At 41.6% G+C, this 23,866-nt stretch overlaps 1 protein-coding gene across 2 annotated transcripts in view; it reads right to left on the bottom strand.

Annotated features, from left to right (window-relative positions):
- The window catches only part of tyw1 (tRNA-yW synthesizing protein 1 homolog), a 444,264-nt gene that overhangs the window by 122,037 nt on the left and 298,361 nt on the right, over positions 1 to 23,866 (bottom strand). For both annotated transcript variants that reach the window (XM_084324651.1, XM_084324652.1), the window contains one exon: positions 8,095 to 8,205. In XM_084324651.1, the coding sequence (XP_084180777.1) occupies positions 8,095 to 8,205 (111 nt within the window). The remainder of the gene's footprint in view (positions 1 to 8,094; positions 8,206 to 23,866) is intronic.

Genomic DNA, 23,866 nt, shown 5'->3' with positions numbered 1-23,866 from the left:
TAGTAGTGAAACGCAGAGGCTAGCAGAGCTAACAAAGCTACTCTGCGCCGAGACAACGAGGAAAACGGAGCTGCTAGCAAAATGGCTAGCACACACTACCCAGCCTGAGCTAGCGGCTAACAGTGAAGAGACTATTCTGCACCAAGGAGCGCCACATAATTGTCACAGTAGCCAACGCCGAAGGTACGAGGCTAGCACTAGAAGGACGGCTATTGAGACGGCTAGTGGGGCGGCTAGCGAGGTTATTGCAACAAGGCCACAGGACTGTTGTGAGAGCCGACAGACTAGGCCTAATGCTAAAAAAAACGGCCCCAGAACTGTTGGAAAGAAGAATGTTAACTTCACACAGAAAACAGACTGCATATTGATTGGAGATTCCACAACAAGGTATGTGGAAATGGCAAACACAGAAAATGTATGTCCATCTGTGAAGGAGCTGTCCGAAATACTTCCAACACTCATCGGACCAGACAGAACAAAAATTGTCATTCACTCGGGATCTTTTGACATCATGCGAATGAAAACAGGCACAGAAACACTGAAAGAGGATTTCACCCATTTAATGAACACACTAGACAAATATCAAGATGTATCCATCAGTGGACCAATTGCATGCAATTGCACCCTGAAGACTCTGGCAGGAGCACTCATTCAAGGGTACTATGACTATGCGTGCACCTCATGGTACCAAAGCACCTCAAAGGCGCTTAAAACAAAATTACAAACATCACAAAACAAACTGGTCAGACTACTACTTGACCTGAACCCCAGAACCCACCTCACCCCTGCCCACTTTGCCAACCTAGGATGGCTTAGAGTAGACGACAGAGTACAGCAACTTGCAATGGGCCTGGTCTACAAGATACACTATACGACCGGGGTGCCCATGTACATGTCAAAATACTTCCCAAAGGTCAGTGAATACCACAACCACTACACCAGAGGAAGCTCAACAAATCATGTTAAACCCAGATTCGGCTCAAACAAGGGACTAAACACGTTTCGCAATTATGCCACAACAATGTGGAACGCCCTACCCAAAGCTGTAAAGGAATGTGAATCCCTGCCCACATTCAAAACCGCTCTTAAAGAGCACCTACGGGAGGCTGCAATTCGAAACTGGCCACCGTAAATGCCCAAAACCCCCATCACCTCCTAATAGACAGTCTCCTCACCACCGCATGTATATATTCCCTCCCCGCCGTATGTATATTTCCCTCCCACCCACCCACCCCCTCCTAATGTACAGTCCCCTCCCCATCATATGTATATACTCTGTCAGGATCTAGGGGTAACAGTACTGTATATTTGAATACCGTTATGTCACAAATGTATCAGTACTAAATACCTATATGTCCCTATGCCATACATGTCATGTATGTTGTGTATGTCATAAATGTCTATATGAATTGAAAATGGGGGACCCTGATGGAAACAAGACAAACGTCTTTCTCAGGTCTGCATCCCCTTAACAATTGTATGTATTGAGCCGTACTGTATTGTACCCATTCTGCAATCTGTTAAATAAAGTTTTCATTCATTCATTTCATGCTTTCGCAGAGGACAAGAAGCCTTTAGTCGACTCCTAAATTCCAATTCATGGCTAGAATCTGCCTGTCATGTACACAAACTGAAATTCATTGACAATTTTAATGTTTTCTGGAATAATCCCGAACGCTTTCAAATAAATGTTTTTTCCCAAATCGCCTCGGATCGAGGCTTCTTGCAGCGAACATACGTCATGCCTTAGTGACCTCCAAGGACATCAAACTCATACAAGCACGAGAGATAATCACGAAGGACACACTCTCACCACGAGGTGCAGCACAAGGCGTCCTGACCCCCGTATCACACAGGGCCATCTCACACAGGGCCACCAGCAACCCATCTGATCAAATGTCATGCACTAGAAGAGATGGACACTCTGCTAGCACCAAAAAAGGTATTAAATTAATAGTACAAATGCCATGCCATCTCTCAGAACATACCTGTAATCTTAACCAGCCAATGGCATGGTAAAAGCTATAAAAGCTATACACCATCAATGCGTACACCTGCTGTTAACCTCAAAGCTATCAAGGTCCAGCCAAAGCATATCTCCTCTCATGAAGTCCAACAAATAAAATTAGCCCTCCTAAATGTCAGATCACTGAATAATTTTTTTTTTGTAAATTATCTGATTAAAGAAAATACTGCATCTGCTTAGTCGAGACATGGCTCAATAACGACACAGCTACATCAATAATGATAGAGACCTGCCCAACAGACTAGTTTTCAGCAACTACCCAGAATAAACAGAAGAGCAGGAGGGGTTGCAGCAATTTTCTCCTCAAAACTCTTGTTTAGAATCACAGAACTAGGTGAGTTTATGTCGATGGATTATCTTGCCATTGAACTCAAAACAGAATCAACCATTATCGTCACAATATATGCCTAGACACTCACCAATATTTATACAGGAGTTCTCTGAACTGATTTCACTATGTGTTACCGGATACGATAAGGTGATCCTAAATGGAGACTTGCACATTCATTTTAATAAGAAAACAGACTCCAAAACTATAGAGCTCAAAAATCTACTGGATAGCTTTGATCTAACACAGCATATAACAAATGCAACTCACCGGCATGGAAATACATTAGACTTAGTCAAAACAAAAACTGGGCTAAGCATAAACAATCTCTCAATAACTGAATTACCTCTCTCCGACCATCACTGTATATTCTTTGATGCTCAAATAACCCTTACTAAAACAAAAAAATTTATTATAGTTCAAAAGAGGCTCCTAAACGACAAGACTGAATCAAAGTTCATTAACCTCTTCCGCCCGTGCGGTCCGGCACCAGACCGCAAATGACATCACGTCATAAATCAGTCTCTCTAGACTGTCTGACATAATTAGTGTTTTTTTTCTCCAAATGTTTTCAAGAGTAAACATCCTAACCATGTCACAACAGCAGTCATAGTGTATATTTTCAGCAATATGTTTGTTTACCAATAGGTTAAAGTGTTAGTAGTGAGATTTTAGTTTTTGAAATGTGTTGTTGTGATCGCGGAGTTCCGCCATTTTGAAAAAGCAACCGTTGCTGAATGATGGATATTGTAATCATTTTGAGAAGAGGACATCCATAGCTTTCAATGAGCGTTGGAATTAAAAAAAACGACACTTCCCAACGGCATCTACTGCCTTCAAACAAATGACTAGTGTATGATATTTTTTTATTTATCTTATTACTCTGGATTATATACCACAAAACTGAAGGTTATTGGCATATATTAGATTGCAGTTAGTTTGTCTCCCCTGTTTTGAACATTTAGCAACCATCCCATTTGAAATCAGTAAAAAAATGGCAGAGCTGTTGTAAGAATAAAAAACCTACTGTACATACAGTAGATTTCATTCTCTGTTCTTCAGTTCAATTCAGTTCAGTTCAGAGTTTTTATTTGCCACATGGAATCATAGAATCATAGTTTCTTCATTACACAATCATAAATAGTAATTCCATGGACAAAAGGAGCAGGAAGAAGAATAAATCTTATAGTTACCTGCCCCTTATTCCTAAACTAACAAGTATTTACTTAATGGTCGGCGTACAACCTAATTAACACAAATAATAATTTATACCATTATAAAAGAAACACACAATCCACAGTTAAACAAGAAAAAATTAAATAATAATAATAATGATAAAGAATAAAGAATAAAAGAAAGAGAAGAAAAAAAAGAAAATATCTATTCAGATCACATTTGATTTTTTTTTTTTTTTTATAAATTTTTTTTTAATTGATAAACAATGTTACATCCCTTAAGCTCGCTATGGAGAGAATTCCACAACTGTACACCAATAACTGAAGGACACATCTGTTTAAGTGTGGTACGTGCAAACTGATGTTTAAAATTGTATTTTATCCTACTAAACTCACTTTCTAAATAAAAAATATTTTGTAGTTTTTCTGGCAGTGTATTATTTCTTGCCCTAAACATAATTAACATTGTTTGAAACTTAACCATGTCTTCAAGTTTAATTATTCTAGATTTAATAAATAATATATTTGTGTGTTCTCGATAACTCACTTTATGTGTGATTCGTACAGCCCTCTTCTGTAGTATATATAATGGTTTTATATTAGTCCCATATGTATTCCCCCATACTTCAACACAATAACTGATATAAGGTGAGATGAGTGAGCAGTAGAGTGTTCTCATTGCCTCATACTCTAACACATCCTTTACTTTATTAATAACAAAAATACTCTTGGACATCTTTTTTTTAACGTGTGCTATGTGCGATTTCCATGTTAATTTATCATCCATAATCACACCAAGAAAACGAAATTCATTAACTCTCTCTATATCAACTCCATTTATGGTCAGTACTAAATTTTCATCTAGTTTTCGATTGCCAAAAATCATAAATTTTGTTTTTTTCAGATTCAGTGATAGCTTATTTACATCAAACCATTTCTTTAGCTTTGTCATTTCATACACACTATATTCAGCTAGTTCCTTTAAATTATTTCCAGAGCAAAAAAAATCTTTATCATCAGCAAACAAGACAAACATGCACGCCTGGTGATACTAAATCCAAATTGAACTCTGCCATTGGAAAGGGTATATTCGGCCCGATCCATAGTGTGCAAGTTGGCTATAATAAGGTAATTTATAGGCCTCATATTCTATATTCTATAATAATATTTCAAATTGCACGGGTCCGGATGGCAGAATTCAGTACTGTATCTACAAAACCTTCTGTTTAATCCTCTTCCCTTTATTCATTACCTTAGATTTTTTGTACACGTGATCTCAAGAAGGTACTGAACGAGCTCAGTGGCAGTTTCTTATGTATGGTCATTTTCAGCATGGTGTTATTCACTGTCAAAGATGCAAATAAAAATCATAATTCATATTCTCCTTTGTTTCATCACAATTTAAGCAAGCCTAGTAATAGACACAATATTTCTGACACTGGAAATACATTCACTGAGGTCCATAGATGTCCCTAGATACCAAGAACATGCAAATGGGCCTTGTAGAAGTGGAGCAATATTCCATTTACTTAGGTGTGTATTTTAGACAGATTTTCAGAAAATAGGGCTCCGGGCTTAAGAGGTTCATCTTATCAGACTACATGAAGCACACAATCATGCCAGCTCTCTAAATTAAATGGTAGAAAATCTCAGATGCACTGTCATCTGTTTTAAATGCTGTCGCCCCACTAAAAACAAAAAAGAAGAAAACCAGAGCCTCCCCCTGGTTGAACTATAATGCGGTCAACAAAGAAAAAAGGAAATGTCGTGCAGCTGAACGAAAATGGAGAACCACTATCTGCTGGGATATATAAAAATATGCTTTAACTGCCTATAATAAAATGGTCCACTTAGCAAGGAACGACTACTTCTCTAAAATCATTACAGAAAACGCTGGAAACTCCAGAATCCTTTTTTCCACTATTAATCTACTACTCAACACTGCCCCTACACCTCCTCAGTCATCAACGGTTAAGTGTGAATAACTTGCACTATTCTTTAACAACAAAATAACCTTGATCAGGGCCAGCATTACTCATGATACTCAAACATTGTTTAGAGATCGATTTGTGTCGTAAATGTCATGATATATATCTGTATATCTGTATGTTGTGTATGTCATAAATGTCATGATGAATTGAAAATGGGGGACCCTGATGTAAACAAAGCGAATATCTTTCTCTGGTCTGCATCCCCTTAACAATTGTGTCTATTGAGCCGTACTGTATTGTACCCATTCTGCAATCTGTTAATAACGTTTTCAATCAATCAATCCCCAAAAGGAAAGATTTAGTCCAGACTTTAAATTTATGATTGCGCAACATGGGCAGGATTGTAAATGGAGAATTTTTTATTCCTAAATCTACACCAATAGATCTTTAGCCCAGAGTGAAAATTGTGTAGCCTGCCGAGGTGGGAACGAGAATCGTTTTCTAGCCACTTCTCAGCCTTCACCGTACGGCCTAAAACTATAATTTGGTGTTGGCTGGATGGACCTGACTTATAAGTAGAACAAATGCCTGTTTGGTTTTGGTCTTTGTCTAGTTAATTAGAACCTACAGTAGTTAATTAGAACTTAACAACATACAGTAGTTAATTAGAACCTAACAACCTACAGTAGGTAATTACAACCTAACAACCTACAGTAGTTCATTACAACCTACAGTAGTTAATTACAACCTAACAATCTACAGTAGCTAATTAGAACATACAGTAGTTAATTAGAACCTAACAACCTACAGTAGTTAATTACAACTTAACATAACCGTTTGCAGAGACAACAGCTTTGCTACCGATGGGGACATATCCGTCAGTCACCCAACTTATGGCACATATGACACATACTGTATGGCGAAGACTCATCCTCAGCCCTGTCCAACAAACTGACACGCCTCCCTGGAGCAGAATTAAAAACAAACATAGACGGACAAGCACAACGTAAGTTGTGGATGTCTTGTCTGTCAGCTTAAAATCATATGCCTGTATGATTTAGATTTGTCGGTAGGCAAAGGGGCATAAACCCAATTAACCAGATAATGATGTAATCATTAGTGGAGAATCTTGAGCTAAACGAATCATCACTTCGGTCTACCTGGTTCATCAACGCTGTTCTCCGTCTCTTGAAACCTTGTAATCATTCTTTCCGAGAAATGGTCGACTTTTCACATATCCGTCCGGGACGTGTCTATATTAATCCCAGCCGAAGAGTGCGTCGCGTTTCTCTGATTGGCCATGACACCCATGTGACCGCGGCAGCGCGAGAGAGCGGCAGTGCGGAAATAGGCTGCATCCTCCACGTCAAGAAAGACAGACAGGCATTCTCTGCGACAAACCCTAACCTTAACCAACTCCGAAATAATGCCTAACCTTAACTCTAACCTTAACTTAACCCTAACCTTAACCAACTCCGAAATAATGCCTAACCTTAACCCTAACCTTAACTTAACCCTAATCTTAACCAACTCTGAAATAATGCCTAACCTTAACCCTAACCTTAACTTAACCCTAACCTTAACCAACTCCGAAATAATGCCTAAACTTAACCAGCGAAAGAATGCACGTTTATAGCGAGAGATGATAAACGTAAAAAAGAAAAGAAAAAAGAAATTGAAGTGATTCGAACTTGTGACCAACCGCAGCGCAGGCTCCACAGCACAGCGGCGTACCAGTTGAGCTAAGCGTCGATGGAAAAACAGCTGGGATTACGGCTACATAATGCCGCAAGCTCTGCTGCTCCGCTCTGCCGCGGGGCGTGTCGCGGCCAATCAGGGAAAACGCGGAAGCACTCTGCAGCACTCTTCGGCTGGGATTAAAGAATAGGCGTCCGGGACACACACACAGGTACATACGTGTAGACAGGAGGTTCTCAGAGCTCAGGGTCAGAGCTCAGGTTCAGATAGCTCAGGGTCAGAGAGCAGAGTCAGAGCTCAGGGTCAGCGAGCTCAGGGTCAGAGAGCAGGGTCAGATCTCAGGGTCAGAGCTCAGGGTCAGAGCTCAGGGTCAGAGCTCAGGGTCAGATGCAGGGTCAGAGCTCAGGGTCAGATGCAGGGTCAGAGCTCAGGGTCAGAGCTCAGGGTCAGAGAGCAGGGTCAGAGCTCAGGGTCATTGAGCTCAGGGTCAGAGAGCTCAGGGTCAGAGAGCAGGGTCAGAGCTCAGGGTCAGAGAGCAGGGTCAGAGAGCTCAGGGTCAGAGAGCAGGGTCAGAGAGCAGGGTCAGAGAGCTCAGGGTCAGAGAGCAGGGTCAGAGCTCAGGGTCATTGAGCTCAGGGTCAGAGAGCTCAGGGTCAGAGAGCTCAGGGTCAGAGAGCAGGGTCAGAGCTCAGGGTCAGAGAGCAGGGTCAGAGAGCTCAGGGTCAGAGCTCAGGGTCAGAGCTCAGGGTCAGAGACATGAGACACCTCTGGAACAGGTATGGGTTCAGTGTCAGATGAACATATTGGCTGTCCTGTTGCTGGGGAATTAACGCATGTGGCCGTCTGGTTACGGGGTCAGTCTATCTAACCCCCCCCCCATATCAAACCACACAGAGAGAGAGATGAGATGTGAGTGTTGCCGACGGTCCACTGTACCTTGACTTCAATAAAGTCAGGCTGCCCCAGGGCGATGAGCTCCGAATAGGCCTGCAGCTCTTCCACGTTCCATGACTTCACCAGCGTTAGCCTGTACACCGTCCTCTGTCTCTGCACCGACGGACAGAGAGAGAGAGAGAGAGAGAGAGAGAGAGAGAGAGAGAGAGAGAGAGAGAGAGAGAGAGAGAGAGAGAGAGAGAGAGAGAGAGAGAGAGAGAGAGAGGGAGAGAGAGAGAGAGAGAGAGAGAGAGAGAGAGAGAGAGAGAGAGAGAGAGAGAGAGAGAGAGAGAGAGAGAGATGGGTCGGGGGTACAGAGAGAGAGAGGAATTAGAGATATTTATTGAGTACACGCTTTTGGTAAAATTATGGATTATCACTCCATTTACACGTCATGCATCTTGAGCTAATTGGATAGCTAAAAGGCCATGTGTAAATGCGTCAAAGACGCATTGGGGCTGGATTCAGATCTGATTTATGAAAAACCACTTCCTGAGGTGGTCTGACACGCATTGGGGCCACACGTTGTGTAAATGGATGCGTCTACACGGGTCACATACACAAGCATTAGGAAAGGAGAGAGAAGGAGCACACACCAGTGTGAGAGGTGTTGACCATGATGAAGACACAGTGCCGTGAAGGAAGCTTCCCTGCAGAAGACCGTCATGTCCAAACGTTGCTAATGTTATAAGTCATTCTTGCATCGATGCTATGAGTGTGTGGCTAGCTTCCTTCATGCCACATTCAAGCATTACAATCAGCCGGGCCAAAAAAAGGTTTTTCCGCAGGAAAGATGCAATCGGATAACGGAGATGCATTGATGTGGCCATGTGTAAATATATGTAAATGTAATATGGATCAATCATATCTGGATATTATCAATGGGCAGCAGCCTCCAAAACACTTCTGCTCAGCTGTAGACAGGGACACGCAAACGGGAGCACATCACTCCTGTCCCCACCTCCCTTCATTGGCTGCCTGTGCAGTTTAGGATACATTTTAAGATCCTGTTGTTTGCATATAAAGCAATAAATGGTCTGGCCCCACCCTACCTCACGAGATCCTGCACCCCTACACCCCATTACGGTCTCTGAGGTCTGCTGACCAGTCCCTCCTTGTTGTCCCCAAATCCAGGCTAAAGAACAGGGGGGACCGTGCGTTTGCAGCCTCCAAACTCTGGAACGAGTTGCCCCCCCTCCAGCATTAGGCTGGCCCCAACGCTCCCAATGTTTAAGTCCCATCTTAAAGGTGACATGCATTATAAATGTCATTTTTCAGTCTCTAGCATTGTATTATAGTAATAGGAGTTAGTATCAATGTGTTTTTGTGTCTAAATACCATATTGGCGGATTGCTCTCATTCAACTCAGACCATTTCCTGCTCGATTTAATTAGGTCATTTTTTCTTTTTATTGCAAAACAAAATTATTAAAAGTCAGTACTCAACACACAATGCATAATGAAACTAACAATTAAGATGGCTAAAATGACATGCAAGCACAGAAACAGAAAGCAAAAAAAGTATATAATAATACTTTACAATATACAGTGTATATCCAACGAAATTACCAATTATACCAATGTCTTATACAGGATATACCCCTAATACCTGTTATCTAAAACCCTACACACATATGCTCCAGCTCGAACCCCCCCCTCCCGGACCACTCTTTGGATAGTACCTCCATTATCCCTCGCTCCTAACCAGACACTACCATTATAAGCTAGCTTTTATTCTCTCCACCACTTCTAACCACATTGACATTTTGGATTCATTGAGACCCAGAATTCTTGCTGTAGATATTTCTTGATAAATCACATCGAGATATGTAAGAAACCAAACTTTCCGGCACATTTTTTCCGGTTGAAACCAGCGTGATGCGATAAGTTTTTTAGCTACTGTGATACCCGATAAAACCAATCTCTTTAGCTGTGGATTTACTGCAAACTCAAAAACATCATTCAATAGTAATACAGAGGGGTGTACAGGTATATTCCAAGATACGAGTTTTGATAATTGTTGGGTCACATCTTTCCAGAATGCCTTAACTGGTGGGCAGTCCCAATACATGTGCATAAATGTCCCTTCGTCTCCATTTGTACATTGGGAGCATTTGGAGTCTTGTTTAAGACCCATTCTGTTCAGTCTTATAGGAGTCAAGTATGTCCTGTGAATATAGTTAAGATTGATTTGTTGATGGTCCGGGTTCCTTGATGTAAGTCGGACATTTGCCCATGCTCCTTGCCAATCAAAGTCACTTTCCAGGTCTGGTATATCCCTCCTCCAGACAGAGTCTAGTTGGAGGGTTTCATATGAGGACGTTAGTAATTGATGATAAAAACCTGAAACAAAACCTCTCGATGTCTCTCTTTCATAGAAGAATTTGTGGTATCTGTGGTGTTCAATTGGTATGTCTAATGGAACACTGTGAGACTTCAAACATAGCCGTAACTGTATGTAAAAAAGCCATGTGGACTTGGTGAGATTAAATATTGTGCATATTTCTCCATAACTACAAAAACCCTGGTTGTTAAAAACATCCCCTAATGAGTGTATGCCTTGCTCTTCCCATATAGGGAATCTTATAGGTCGTTTTTAAATTAAGAGTGCATTGTTATTGAATAAGGGAGTGTGATTGTGCCATTTTTGTGAGTTAGGATATTTTTTTTGTGTTTCACGCCATATATATTAATTAGGTCATTCTGATTTGAGGCGCATGCTCACGTCAGTTGGCGCTGGGTAAGCGGACAGTGATCAGATTGGCTCTGTGGTTGTAGCGCACCAAACGGGGTTTGACAGAGCGAGCGAGAGAGAGAGAGAGAATCAGATATACCCTCGCGACAGAGCACACATACAGACTGCTTCTCCCGAATCGAGAGAGAGAGAGAGAGAGACCACCGTGCAAACACTCCGCGCGCAGGTCCCCCCCCCCCCCCCCCCGATTCGGGAGCACAAGCTGCAGCGCGGCACAGCGGCAGACAACCCCGAACAGGAGAGGGAGAGAGAGAGAGAAGGGGACCCGCACGCAGAGCGCCCACACAGTTCTCTCTCCCCCTCTCTCTCTCTCCCGCTCGAGGAAGTCCACCGCCGCGCCACAGCCCATGCTCCCGAATCGAGAGAGAGAGACAGAGAAGGGGACCCGCACGCAGAGCGTCCACACAGTTCTCTCTCTCCCCCTCTCTCTCTCTCTCTCCCTCTCTCCCTCCCTCTCTCTCTCCCTCTCCACCTCTGTCTCTCCTCCACCTTTTGTTTCTCTTCCTCCACATGTCTCTCGCTCTCTCTCTCTCTCTCTCTCACTCTGCCTCTCTCCTCCACCTTTTGTTTCTCTTCCTCCACTGTGTTTCTCTCTCTCTCCCTCTGTCTCTCACTTTATTTATCTATTTCTGTCATGCTCTCTCTACCTCTGCCTATTCTTTCTCACTACCGCCTCTCCTACTTTCTATGTCTCTCCTTTTCTCCCACCCCCCATCTCTCTCTCTCTCTCTCTCTCTCTCTCTCTCTCTCTCTCTCTCTCTCTCTCTCTCTCTCTCTCTCTCTCTCTCTCTCTCTCTCTCTCTCTCTCTGCCACTCGCAGCCTGTGTGGATGACTGCCACTGAAAGTGCTTATGGGCGGAGCCAGGCCAATAACAGGCTGACATCTTGAGGCTGGAAAATTATGCTTTTGAGTACTCCATTAGAAATATAAAACAATGATTTTTTTTTTAATACACCTTACACATGTTTTCCATAGACTCACAGGAATTGTGTAAAGTTGCCCAAATAGTGATAGGAATAGCAATGCAGGTCCCCTTTAAATTATGGCTATGGGTCTAAAAGACCCCTCACTTATCAATGACTTGCTTGCAGTCAACATGTACGAAACAGATTGTTTTTTCATTGGTACATTTCTGTTTTATACCGTTTTGAGTATAGTCAATCAATCAATCAATCAAATAACAACTGCTAACTTCACTGTTAGATGGCATGCTTTGAAGCAACCTATGTATAGATGTAGCACTGTCTATCTGTATGTCATATATGTTATGATGCATTGAAAATGGGGGACCCTGATGTAAACAAGACGAAAGTATTTCTCTGGTCTGCATCCCCTTAACACATTCCCTGCCACGGTTATATCCATCAATGTAGGCTCACTGCCACCACTCTAAGCCTATGGAGATGTTCACCTTCTTTGCAGGGCTATAACTTTTTAAATTGTATTGCTAAATTGACATTACTATGGCCCATTCAACATCGATTATCTATCGTTCAGGATGTAGGAACGTTATACTTTTTCATTAATAAATTCTTCCAAAAATACCTTCTAATATAAGTATGTTTTTATCGTTTTCTGCAGTAATTCATAGAATGTGAGTTATAGGCATAAACGCATATATAGATTATCAACTGCCGTTTATTCCCGATACAGGCTATATTAAAAAATTCAACTGTATATGATCCTATACGTTATGATTCATCATGCGCTGATGAAATGGGGGGGGGGTCGTTTATAATTCCGTGATCGTCAGTAAATGCTTTATGTAGTATGGGTGATATATTGATCAGATCGGTTTGCAGTGAAAAGAATAAACAATCAAGCTGAAAGTAACGTTACTGTCCTCTTACCGTTCGCCGATGAGACTGGAGGAAAAAGATCCCACTTATTTGACGTCGATCTACTAGATCCATTTCCGGTTTGTATGGTGCAATAAACGCCCAAATCATATCGATTATAGAGTTATGGCAGCGATCCATATGCACGCCAGTGTTTGTCTGTAGTCCCGCAATGATATGTGACTGCCGGACGGATTTCCCAGATGCACCGATGGCCACTTCCGGTTGTAACTCGCCCGATCATCCACCAGGCGGCGGTATTGAGGCGTTGCACTATTGTGCAGGGTCCCACTGTATCACCAGAGGCTGGGTGGCAGAATTATGAATGCCATGGCGAAAAAATGAAATATGATCTCAATAACGCTGTACAGCGTGGTCTGGCAGAATTCGCATGGCCGTACAACGGGATTGGCGGGGAATGTGTTAACAATTGTGTGTATTGAGCGGTACTGTATTGTACCCATTCTGCAATTACACCACTTGTAGTCGTGTGTTATAAGAATTAGATCATGTCTAGGGGGTCTAACGACCCTCGGCTGCACCTCGGGCCTAACAACCACCCCTAGGCATGATCTAATTCTTATAACACACTCCAGCACGTGATGTAATGCTTAACACATTGAGTGCCACGGACGCTTTTTGTCGTTAGTTCATGCCGACCTTTGAGTGCCCCTGACGCTATATAGCGTTTGTTTGTCGTATTTTTTTTTATTGGCGATTTGAATTCATATTTCATCAATCGAGCCTCGGGTTAGTGCTGCAGAGTCTCTCTGAGCTCAATTGGGAAGATACCGCCCCCTATCGTCTCTCCCTGTGGTACTGCACCCCATTACTTTACACTGATGCAGGGGGGGTGGCCAGTTTCCTCATTTTACTTTTCCGTCAAGGCCAACTGAAGGATCGATTGTGCTCACCGGCCCGGAAAACGCGTGGATTATGTATTTACAGTACTCAACACTGTAATCAATAAGCGTGATCGATATTTGGAATGGCGATCAGGAATTGGAATAATCTTTTTGGATAACATCTGATCTCAGGCAAGGAATTTATTTTACCAGTCTTAGGATAATCAGAGCTGTTTTCACAGCGATATAAGCGTTTTCCCTGTGCGTGTGTGTGTGCGCGGTGATCGCTGATGAGGAAATGAGAGAATCGATTTTTCAGCCGCTTCTATAGCGTGCATAAGTACACATATACTATCGATAATCTAGCGTTTATTTGAAAACGATTCATAAATAGGCCGAAAAATTACAACGTTTTTGTGTATGCTAGAATATTCCAGTAAATGCGGAATCTATATATTTTCCTGAAAAACGAGGGCTTTTCAAAATGCTATAAAACGAAAATGAACCGATTAAAAAACAATCCGTTTCGACAATGTTGACTGCAAACAAGTCATTGATAAGCGACAGGCAGATTAGACACATAGCCATAATGTAAGATAGAGATTATGCATTCTACAATGCTATCATTGAAGTGGGTCCTGGCATTTAACCATGTTTCCCATGTTAATGGCTGGCACTCAAACTGTTAATTACAGTCTGCTGCCGTAATTTGTTTGTAGTTCTGTGTGCATTGTATTGTGTTTAGTCTACATGTATTTTTTTTGTATATTATTGATTGATTGTGAAGCACTTTAGTCAACCTTGTTATTTTTAAACGTGCTATAAATAAAGTTGGATTGGATTGGAGGCAGATAAATCTGTTTTAAACGCATTTTGATGGGTATTATGAGAGTTATAAAAGTTAGGTAGGGAAAGAGATGGAAGGAAAGTGTGAGAAAAGTAGGACAAGGAAAGGGTGCTGAAGACTAGAAGAGAGAATGTTTGAGATGAGGAAAAGGTGCTGAATAGAATAGATGAAGAGAGAGAACGTTTGAGATGAGGAAAAGGTGCTGAAGACTAGAATAGATGAAGAGAGAGAACGTTTGAGATGAGGAAAAGGTGCCGAAGACTAGAATAGATGAAGAGAGAACATCAAACAATAGACATCAGACTATATGACTCTCCATACATGTAAGAGCCAATTTACATGGTTGTAGTGCCATGTGTTATATTTTATGCATTTGTTTTGTTTTATGTATTTATGTTGTTCTGCCTGTATACATTGTGGCTGCCAGCCTGCCAAGTTGGGTTTGTGGCATCAGTTCCCGTTGCTCACCAGTAGGTGACATATGTAGCTACTTAATGGGTAACGAGACTGATGACAGGCAGGTGTGTTTGGTTACCGGCAGAGCCTAACAGTTTTTGACAGTCACGTCACGTCACTTCGACACGTTGTTTGGTTATTGTTTTGTTTGTAGTGTATAGTGTTTGTTTGTTCATATTAGCGTTGCCGTTTACTCATATCACAGGCAAATTGTGCTTTCGGTATTTATGAGGTAAATAAACCCATTTGGGGTATTATTGGAACGGACCTTGTGGACATTCATTCTTTCACCAGACGAGTACCCAGCATGAGCAACAGACACGTCAACTATATGTTTTAGCCGGTATCAGCCTCCTCAAGGGCTTTATAGATTTATTGTTTTGTTAAGTCAAGTTGGCCCTTATAATACATTTAGTACTACTATATACATCAAACAACAGACTATACGTATTACTGTTTCTATATTCAGTTCTGTGCCCATCAGTGTAGCAGGGATTACAGTAGTGGTTTCAGCAGTGGATTGAAGTGAAGTTAGTGTGTAGTTGTGAGTCTGTAGTTGTGTGTGTTATGAGCCTGTAGTTGTGAGTGTGTAGTTGTATGTGCAGTTGTGTGTATTATGAGTGTGTAGTTGTGAGTGTGTGGTTGTGTGTGTTATGGATGTGTGATCATGAGTGTGTAGTTGTGTGTGTTATGAGTGTATAGTTGTGAGGGTGTAGTCGAGAGTGTGTAGTTGTGTGTGTCATGACTCATGAGTGAACGTTGTGTGTTATGAGTGTGTAGTTGTGTGTGTTACGAGTGTTATCAAGCAACAGCACAATAAACTCAATGACACGGATACTGTAGCTGAGAAAAACCTCTGGCAAATACACACACGGTTACAGTTTGTGATAAACGTTGAGGATGTTTCAAGCTGATCACATTTAACTTTGTATTGATATATTTCTTTTTGCAAAATATGATAAAGTGGAGGGTTTTTAAACCAGGAGGCAAACCCAAGTGTTTACATCCCTTCTGTGGTCTATAAACAGTTCACGTACAGACAGGGTCCAACAATAAGAATGGTCTGCTGGCCTGGGGCCTGTTGAGAGAGTCATTTGAGGACAGCAGACAGTCGGACAGTCACCAGCCCAATCAATCCAGGGCTTGGCAGGGCTCAGAGGTACAAGCATCTTGCTCACATTTGCCCCCCATAATTGTTAGTGTATGAAAAAGGACATTTAATTCCATGTCTTGTCATCGATTTAACACGACCGTCCGGGATTTTGGCTCATATTCCCGGTCCTCTGGATGCTATACTCAGAAGATGATCGATTCACTGCACCGACCCACAGGGGCCTGGATAGCAGACTAAGTCTTGTACAATATATCACAGGAATGGCGATGCTGATAATGCAACTCGTATTGAGTACAGGGGAAGATTAAAGTAATGAATCAAATTATAGCATCACTTGCTTTGGGGGCCCGGGTAGATATCTGACCCACTTGGCTGATGGGGGACCCTGGTGCTAATAGAAATGGCAACATAGCTCCAAAGTCCCATTGTGGAGTTCTGGTTGTTATGGCAACATACGTTATTTAGAATCATACTCTGCTATCTTCTCACTCTTGTCTTAGCTAGCTGTGAGCAGAAGAAATGATGTGCTACCAGAATATGATAGAATTTTTTTTTTGTATTTGCTGTGAAAATAAAAGTGACTGAATAACTGAACCCTTGCACTGAAGAACCATAACTCTTTTATTTGCAGTTGCTACTGTATTTAACTATAAATTAACACAACACTCTTAACTCCCCAACCTTAGATAATAAAGTACTCAGCCTCTACTGAATTTAACTATAGATGAACACAACACTCTAACTCCCCAACTTTAGATAATAAAGTACTCAGCCTCTACTGAATTGAACTATGAATGAACACAACACTCTAAGTTACCATCTTTAGATAATACAGTACTCAACAACTACTGTCTTTAACTATGAATGAACACAACTCTAGAGCTTGACAGAAGACCTCAGTACAGCATACTTCAGCATTAGAGCTTGACAGAATTAATACCTCAGTTCAGCGTACTTCAGCATTAGAACTTGACAGAATACCTCAGTTCAGTGTACTTAAGCATTAGAGCTTGACAGAATACCTCAGTTCAGCGTACTTCAGCATTAGAGCTTGACAGAATACCTCAGTTCAGCGTACTTCAGCATTAGAGCTTGACAGAATACCTCAGTACAGTGTACTTCAGGCTTCAATAACACATAATCTGACACACAAGTTTTTTAGTTGGAGTTTAAGAGACACCGTAGTCGTCACTCTGGAGTAAATTACTGTTGATTGAAAGAACACAGCACCCATGAGATGAGAGAATTTCAAAATGTGTACTTCAGGAATTATTCATAAATGGCAATCATGCCTCTCTCTAGATAGCACTGATGGTTTGACAGACCTCTATCCTCCCATCTGTGGTGACAGATAATGAGACAGGGGAAAAAGAGACAGTCAGAGAGAGTAAGGTAGTAAGGCTGAGCCCGAACGTTCGAACGTTCGTTCGTTACGCTGACATTCGGACTTTAATTAATAGGTTCGAACGTTCGGTGAAAAAAAAATAAAGGATGCGCACGGGGTTGAGGTGATGTGAATGCGAGGCGCTCGGCTCAACCAGTATGGTCTGCCGGGCTGCAGCGGGATACTATTTCTCAACCAGAGCTCTATTTTGATTGACAGGCGATTCTGCCAATTACGTCACACCGCTTGCACCCGCCTCTGCTGTTACCACCAATCGGCAAGCCTCAACAGACTTACCGTAGCTACCGGGGAGCCGTAGTTAGCTCCCCGCCGAGGAAGTAATCGGTAACAAGGTTTCCGTAGGTGAACCTGCAGAAGGATCATTAATGAATACCATCCTTTTTCGGCCACGGAGCGCGAGCTTCATGGCGGGAGGTGGTTGCGTTGGAAACAACAGCAGGCGCACGGTGGACAGACCCGTCCACCGTCTACCTCGGAACGGTGGTAGGGCGGACGGGCGGCAGGCGTGTTGGGAGCCCGGCCGTTCCAAGGTAGACGGTGGACGGGTCTGTTGAGCCGAGGCGTGCGCCTCTCCTCCCGGCTCCCCTCCCCGTCGACCAAGAGTGAATACCTGTTATTGAACGTGTAACACTAACTATATAACGTTCGGTTAATGCCACAAAACGAATGCATTTGTTTATCTAGCCCCTTACGTGACTGCAAGGGCTATTGTTTATCATACTTTGATTCAGTAGCTTGTTTATTTTCTTCTGAGTGCTTTGTTTAATTACATGTTTACATGAACAGCCACCACTGTAAACAACATGTTTTTCACCAATAGACTATGCAATGCCGCCCTCCGTAGGATCTATAATAATACAATACAAAAAAAAATTTTATTAAAAAAATGAAGAAAAAAAAATTATTAAAAAAAATCTTTATTAAATTTTTTTTAAAAACGAACGTTCGAACGTTCGTTCGATAAACCCTGGCGAACGTTCGAACCCTAAAAACAGGGTTCGGGCTCAGCCTTATAAGGTAGTATAGAGATAGGGATAGAGAGATATATAGAGAGAGATAGAGAGAGATATAGGGGGGATAGAGACAGAGAGATATAGGGAGAGCGAGAGCGAGAGAGCGAGAGATAGAGATAGAGATACAGAGATAGAGAGAGAGATAGAGCGAGAAAGAGAGAGAGCGAGATAGAGCAAGAGCGGTACAGCTGTTCATTCAGCACTGGGAGTCATTCTGAACATCTTTCAACAACACGTGATCTCGACAACAGGAACACTAATCGGAGCCAGCTGGGGTAGGACATATAGACCTGTTCACTGTATACAAACGGATTTGTGTCAAAATGACTTGTGAATGATTTGTGTCAAAATGATTTGATAAATGACTTATAATCATTAAGGCCTTAAGAGACACATTGTATGTGTGATTACTTTTGTGGCCTCCCTTGGTGGACAGAAGGCTCGCTGTCTCTTCACCCCCTGGTCTGCGTTCCACTATCTCTAATTTCACCGCTCTGGCTGCAAAACACATTTACTTTTAGTAATTTAGCTGATGCTTTGATCCAAAGTTCTTTACAACATATCAGCAGGAAGGGTACAACTCTGGCAGCTAAGTAACATTGTTCATCAAACAGTGTTGAACTTGAGTGCTACAGTCTTTAGTGTATGTAGTATTATTATTTAAATAGTTTTTATTGCCAAACCTTGAAACATTTCTGGGTAGAGCCCCTGGTGGAATATTTAAGTCTCTTAAGTTTTAGGTGTGCCACCACATCTTCAACCCAGAGTCGATGTAATGGAGGAATGGCTGACTTCCAGTTAAGCAAAATAAGGCAAATAGCCAACAAAGAGGAGAAGGCCACAGCATCTAATTGAGCGAGAGCTACCCTAATTGAGTCAGGGAGCACTCCAAAGACAACCAAGGGGTTAGGGCTGATCTCCTTGTCACAGATGAAGGAAAAGGTCTCGAAAACAGAAGGCCAAAATCTCGATAGTGATGGGCTTGACCCAGTGGAGGCTGCTGACCAAATTTTTAGGTGAAGCACAAATTATTATATTATATTATATATTAAATAATATTTTTAAAACATCCCCCACTGTGTGTCAGTGGTCAGTGGACACAGATGAAAACATATTAACATTAGGTGACAGCGGACCTGACCAGATGAAAACATATTAGGTGACAGCGCACCTGACCAGATGAAATCATATTAGGTGACAGCGCACCTGATCAGATCAAAACATTTTAGGTGACAGCGCACCTGACCAGATCAAAACATATTAGGTGAAGGTGACAAGGAAGCCACAGACTCATACCCCCCCGACACTCAACTAACCGCCTCGGACAGTCCTTCATACCAGTGGCCATCAGGCTCCACAACAGTGGGCAGCGACTGCTGCCAGACATCGACCTAGAACTAATAGGAACCCAAGTAGGACAATAACACTACCTTATGCATACTGCACCTTATGTGGATACTGTGATACTGTGAATAATGAATAATGTATATTTCAGTTAGTTAGATAGTAAATTATATTGACCTATTTGTTTACACTGCTTGTGTTGTTTTCACTACCTGTACCCCCCCCCCCTTCCCCCATGCTGCTATGATGCCTGAATTTCCCCAAGGGGATCAATAAAGGAATATCTTATCTTATCTTAAAAGGAAAGATGAAATTACCTACCTGGGTTCCATCCTATAGAGGCAAATCTTTCCTGTGACAAAATGGGATCCAATGTAATAAAACTAAGTCAACCAACGAACTAGATTCCTGTACCGGATCTCCTCTCTGGTAAACAAGAATACCGTGAAGACTCTAACAGGAGCACTCATTCAAGGGTACTACGACTATGCTTGCACCTCATGGTACCAAAGCACCTCAAAGGCACTAAAAACAAGATTACAAACATCACAAAACAAACTGGTCAGACTACTGCTTGACCTTACTCCTAAAACCCACCTCACCCCTGTCCACTTTGACAACCTAGGATGGCTTAGAGTAGACGACAGAGTACAGCAACTTGCAATGGCCCTGGTCTACAAGATACACTACACCACTAAGATACCCATGTGCATGTCGAAATACTTCCCAAAGGTCAGTGAATACCACGACCACAACACCAGAGGGAGTTCCACAAATCATGTTCAACCCAGATAAAATAATAATAAATTAAAAAAAAAAAAAAAAAACGTTTTTTTTTAATAAAAGAAAATAGTCATAACTTAGAAATTAGATTGCATAGGTCTATGAATCGATATCGCGATTCTGTTTCAATTAATTGCCCAGCCCTACAGTGTGTACAGTAAGTTAGCTTGGTGATTATCATTGTGATGTAGGCTAAGCTGCCTAGCTACTGTTAGCATACAAGCACTGTAGCCTATACTTACTTTTTCATCCACAACGTTTTTTCTGATCCAGATGCATAAATCCACTTCTTCATGTTGCTCAGTTGCTGGTTTATACTTTGGTCCTAATGTTGGCGCAAAGTTTAATTTAGCCTGACTTGTTATAGCTGTACAGCTTACTAACTACTAAACAACAACTTTCTCATAGTCTCAACTTTCACATAGTCAAAATGGGTCCAGCTGCATGTGAGGAGGATAGGTTTAGCTCGGGCCAATCTCAAGTTTCTCAAGTTTCTTTATTAGTTGTCATACAGAAGTACAGAATACTTTTATACAAAATGCTTCTTTATGTTACATTTTGTATAAAAGTATTCTGTACTTCTGTATGACAACTAATAAAGAAACTTGAGAAACTTGAGATTGGCCCGAGCTAAACCTATCCTCCTCACATGCAGCTGGACCCATTTTGACTTTGCAATGCAGAAATCTCTGATTGGATTTGCAAGGCTGCCAATCATATTCAACCTCCGTGTATTGGATGTCAAGGGCTGTCAATCAATCAATCCTCCATTCAATGGCAAAGAGTTTAACTGCACAGACCGTTCTTAGATGAAGTTAATAGCCTATTTTGATTCGCTGTTATTTATTATTTATTTAACAATGGGTCACACCTGTGAAGTTTTCTTCACGAATAATTACTGCAGGCAATACTGCAGTGCAGGCCTGCTCAGAGCTGTCAATTTTGGCCATTTTTGAAGAAAAAAAAATTCACTGGCATTTTTTTTACAGAGGAAAACATTTATAATACAAAAAAATAATAATAATAATTTAAAAAATATATATATATATAGTTTTTTTTTTTTTTTATATATATATATAGGTATATGTAAATTAATAATAATTATGAATTATGAGTGAATTTGTGTTTCACGTGTTGTCATAGAGAAACCTCCACTGGCTTGACCAGAACACATGGTAGAGAGTGGCTGGAGCCTGATGGCACCTGGAGCAGGTCGGATCAACATCCGGGTAGATCTCGGCAAGTCTCCCTCGGGGTGCTCTGAGACACACAGACTCACGGCTAGTTTAACATGTCTCAACAAATGCACATGTTTGTATTAATTAAGGATTGTGCCATTATTGCTATTCAAATGTAATAATTGTGAATGATCCTTGACTTCCAGGGACAACGATGTAAATAAGTCATTGGCTTTTTCGTTCCTCTCCTTGACAAAAGCAAATATGTGATGTAATGATCTGTATATGTTTTGTTGTCTAAATAAATACCTACCTACCTACCTAGGTGTAGTCTATGAAATACTTTGAACTGGAGTAGTCCATGTCTAATGCAGACCAATGATGAGTGTATTCTTTTAATTCCCAATTGCCAAGAATTGTCAGGGATTTCAAGTCCCTAATACGGTCCAGTGATGGGGATGCCATCTCTTGGATATCGCTGTACAGTGAGCTCACTACCCCCTTCTGTTTTGAGTCTCCCTCCAGCCACTCATCAAGCCACCTATCCGGTTGAAGTACAGGAAAATAAGCAAAATATTTCTTAACAAAACCCTTCATCTGTAAATACCTGAAATAATTTGAGCAAGGAATGTCATACCACCTGTTCAAAGGACATACACATGGGGATCGGACAGGTAGAGGATTAGGTCGTCCGCATAAAGTGATAATATATGTGTTAGGCAGCCCGTAGCAATACCTGCAAATTGATTGTTAATGGTGTTTATGGTCAATATACTTTAATATGGAAGTCAGTTCATAGAGGCGTGTTGAGCGTCTCTTATTCAGACCGGCATTAAAAGCTATTATCTGGCTATTATAAGCTCTTCCATGTTGTTCTTCCTCGCCCTGGATTCCAGGTCAACTAACCTGTATTGTGCGACTCCGTGTTCATCTAGACTCGCTCTGAGTGCGTCCGACACCTCCGCTGTCCATTCCTCCATCTTGTCCACTCGGCTCTCTACCTCATCCACTCGTTGATTTAGGCTCTGTATCTCAGATGCGATAGTATTGAGCTTATCCTTTATGTCTTTGCTAACTCTCCTGAGCTCTTCCTTCAAGTCGGCTTTCAGTTCTTTTATCACTTCAACCTCGTCCACCTGTTCCATGCTCGGCTCGTGTCCTGACTGCACGCTGGCGGCCTGCTGGTGGTTGTTTAAGCTAGCGGGAGCTTTAGCTTCTGTGTCGGGTCCTTTTGTCTGCTCGTTATCCGAATTATTGAATGTTTTTTTCCTTTCTCTTAGGTCCTTCCTTTTGATTCATCTACCTTTCTGTCTTGGTTGAATGTTTTCTTTGAATTATTAAGTGTTTGAAATTCACTTTGCCCGAGAGCTCAGTTTCTTATGCGTCCGTGCCCTTTGCTGGCATACCGGAAGTCCAACCACAATCAGTCTTTACCTTCTATAGTAAATAAAAAAAAAATATTTTAAACACTCTTCTTAAAATTAAAACACTGGATTTACAGCAGCATGACATGCATATTATTGCAGAAAATAATGGTCAAAATAGAATGAATGGATAGCCCATCAAAGGGCACTCCAATACATTGGAAGAGTCTCTGAAATGCCCTCTTGTAAAGAGCCTCTTTGGTTTGATCCCGGAAGTGAATGGAATAGGGAACATCCTTCAAAATAACAATGATATTGGTCACTGCATAATTCCTGTGGAATCTACAGATAGTATTATTAACCTAGCCCATAAGACAAAACAATAAACCAAAATAGATATAAAGCACGGTGTCCGTAGTGTTAACGAAAACCTTGTCAGCTTCTAACTGAGCCCAAAGAGCAGATATAAAAGTAAAACAGGTGCGCACCTAAATGCCTTTTGCTGGTGTTCAATCCGAAAAAGAAAATACTAGTATTGAGGTCATGGATCAGCTTCATACCGTCTTCTGTCCGACCTACAACATCTAAACTATGCCTGTTCTAGTTCATTGATGGGTTAAGTACTTCTATTCTATTCACATATATGCTTACTACATGTATCTATTATATTCACATAATATGCTTACTACATGTATCTATTGCTATGTCCGCCCATCACAAACACGGAAACCGTTTAACGCCTGTCCCCGCCTGTCCCTGTCTCCATGTGAGTGGATGTCTCGTGGTGATGACCGGAGTGGTGGACGTCCCGTGATGATGGCCAAGAAGATGTG

Source organism: Notolepis coatsorum, assembly GCF_963971535.1.
Source record: "Notolepis coatsorum genome assembly, chromosome: 1".
NCBI lineage: Eukaryota > Metazoa > Chordata > Actinopteri > Aulopiformes > Paralepididae > Notolepis > Notolepis coatsorum.
This window is presented reverse-complemented; position numbering and strand designations above follow the sequence as displayed.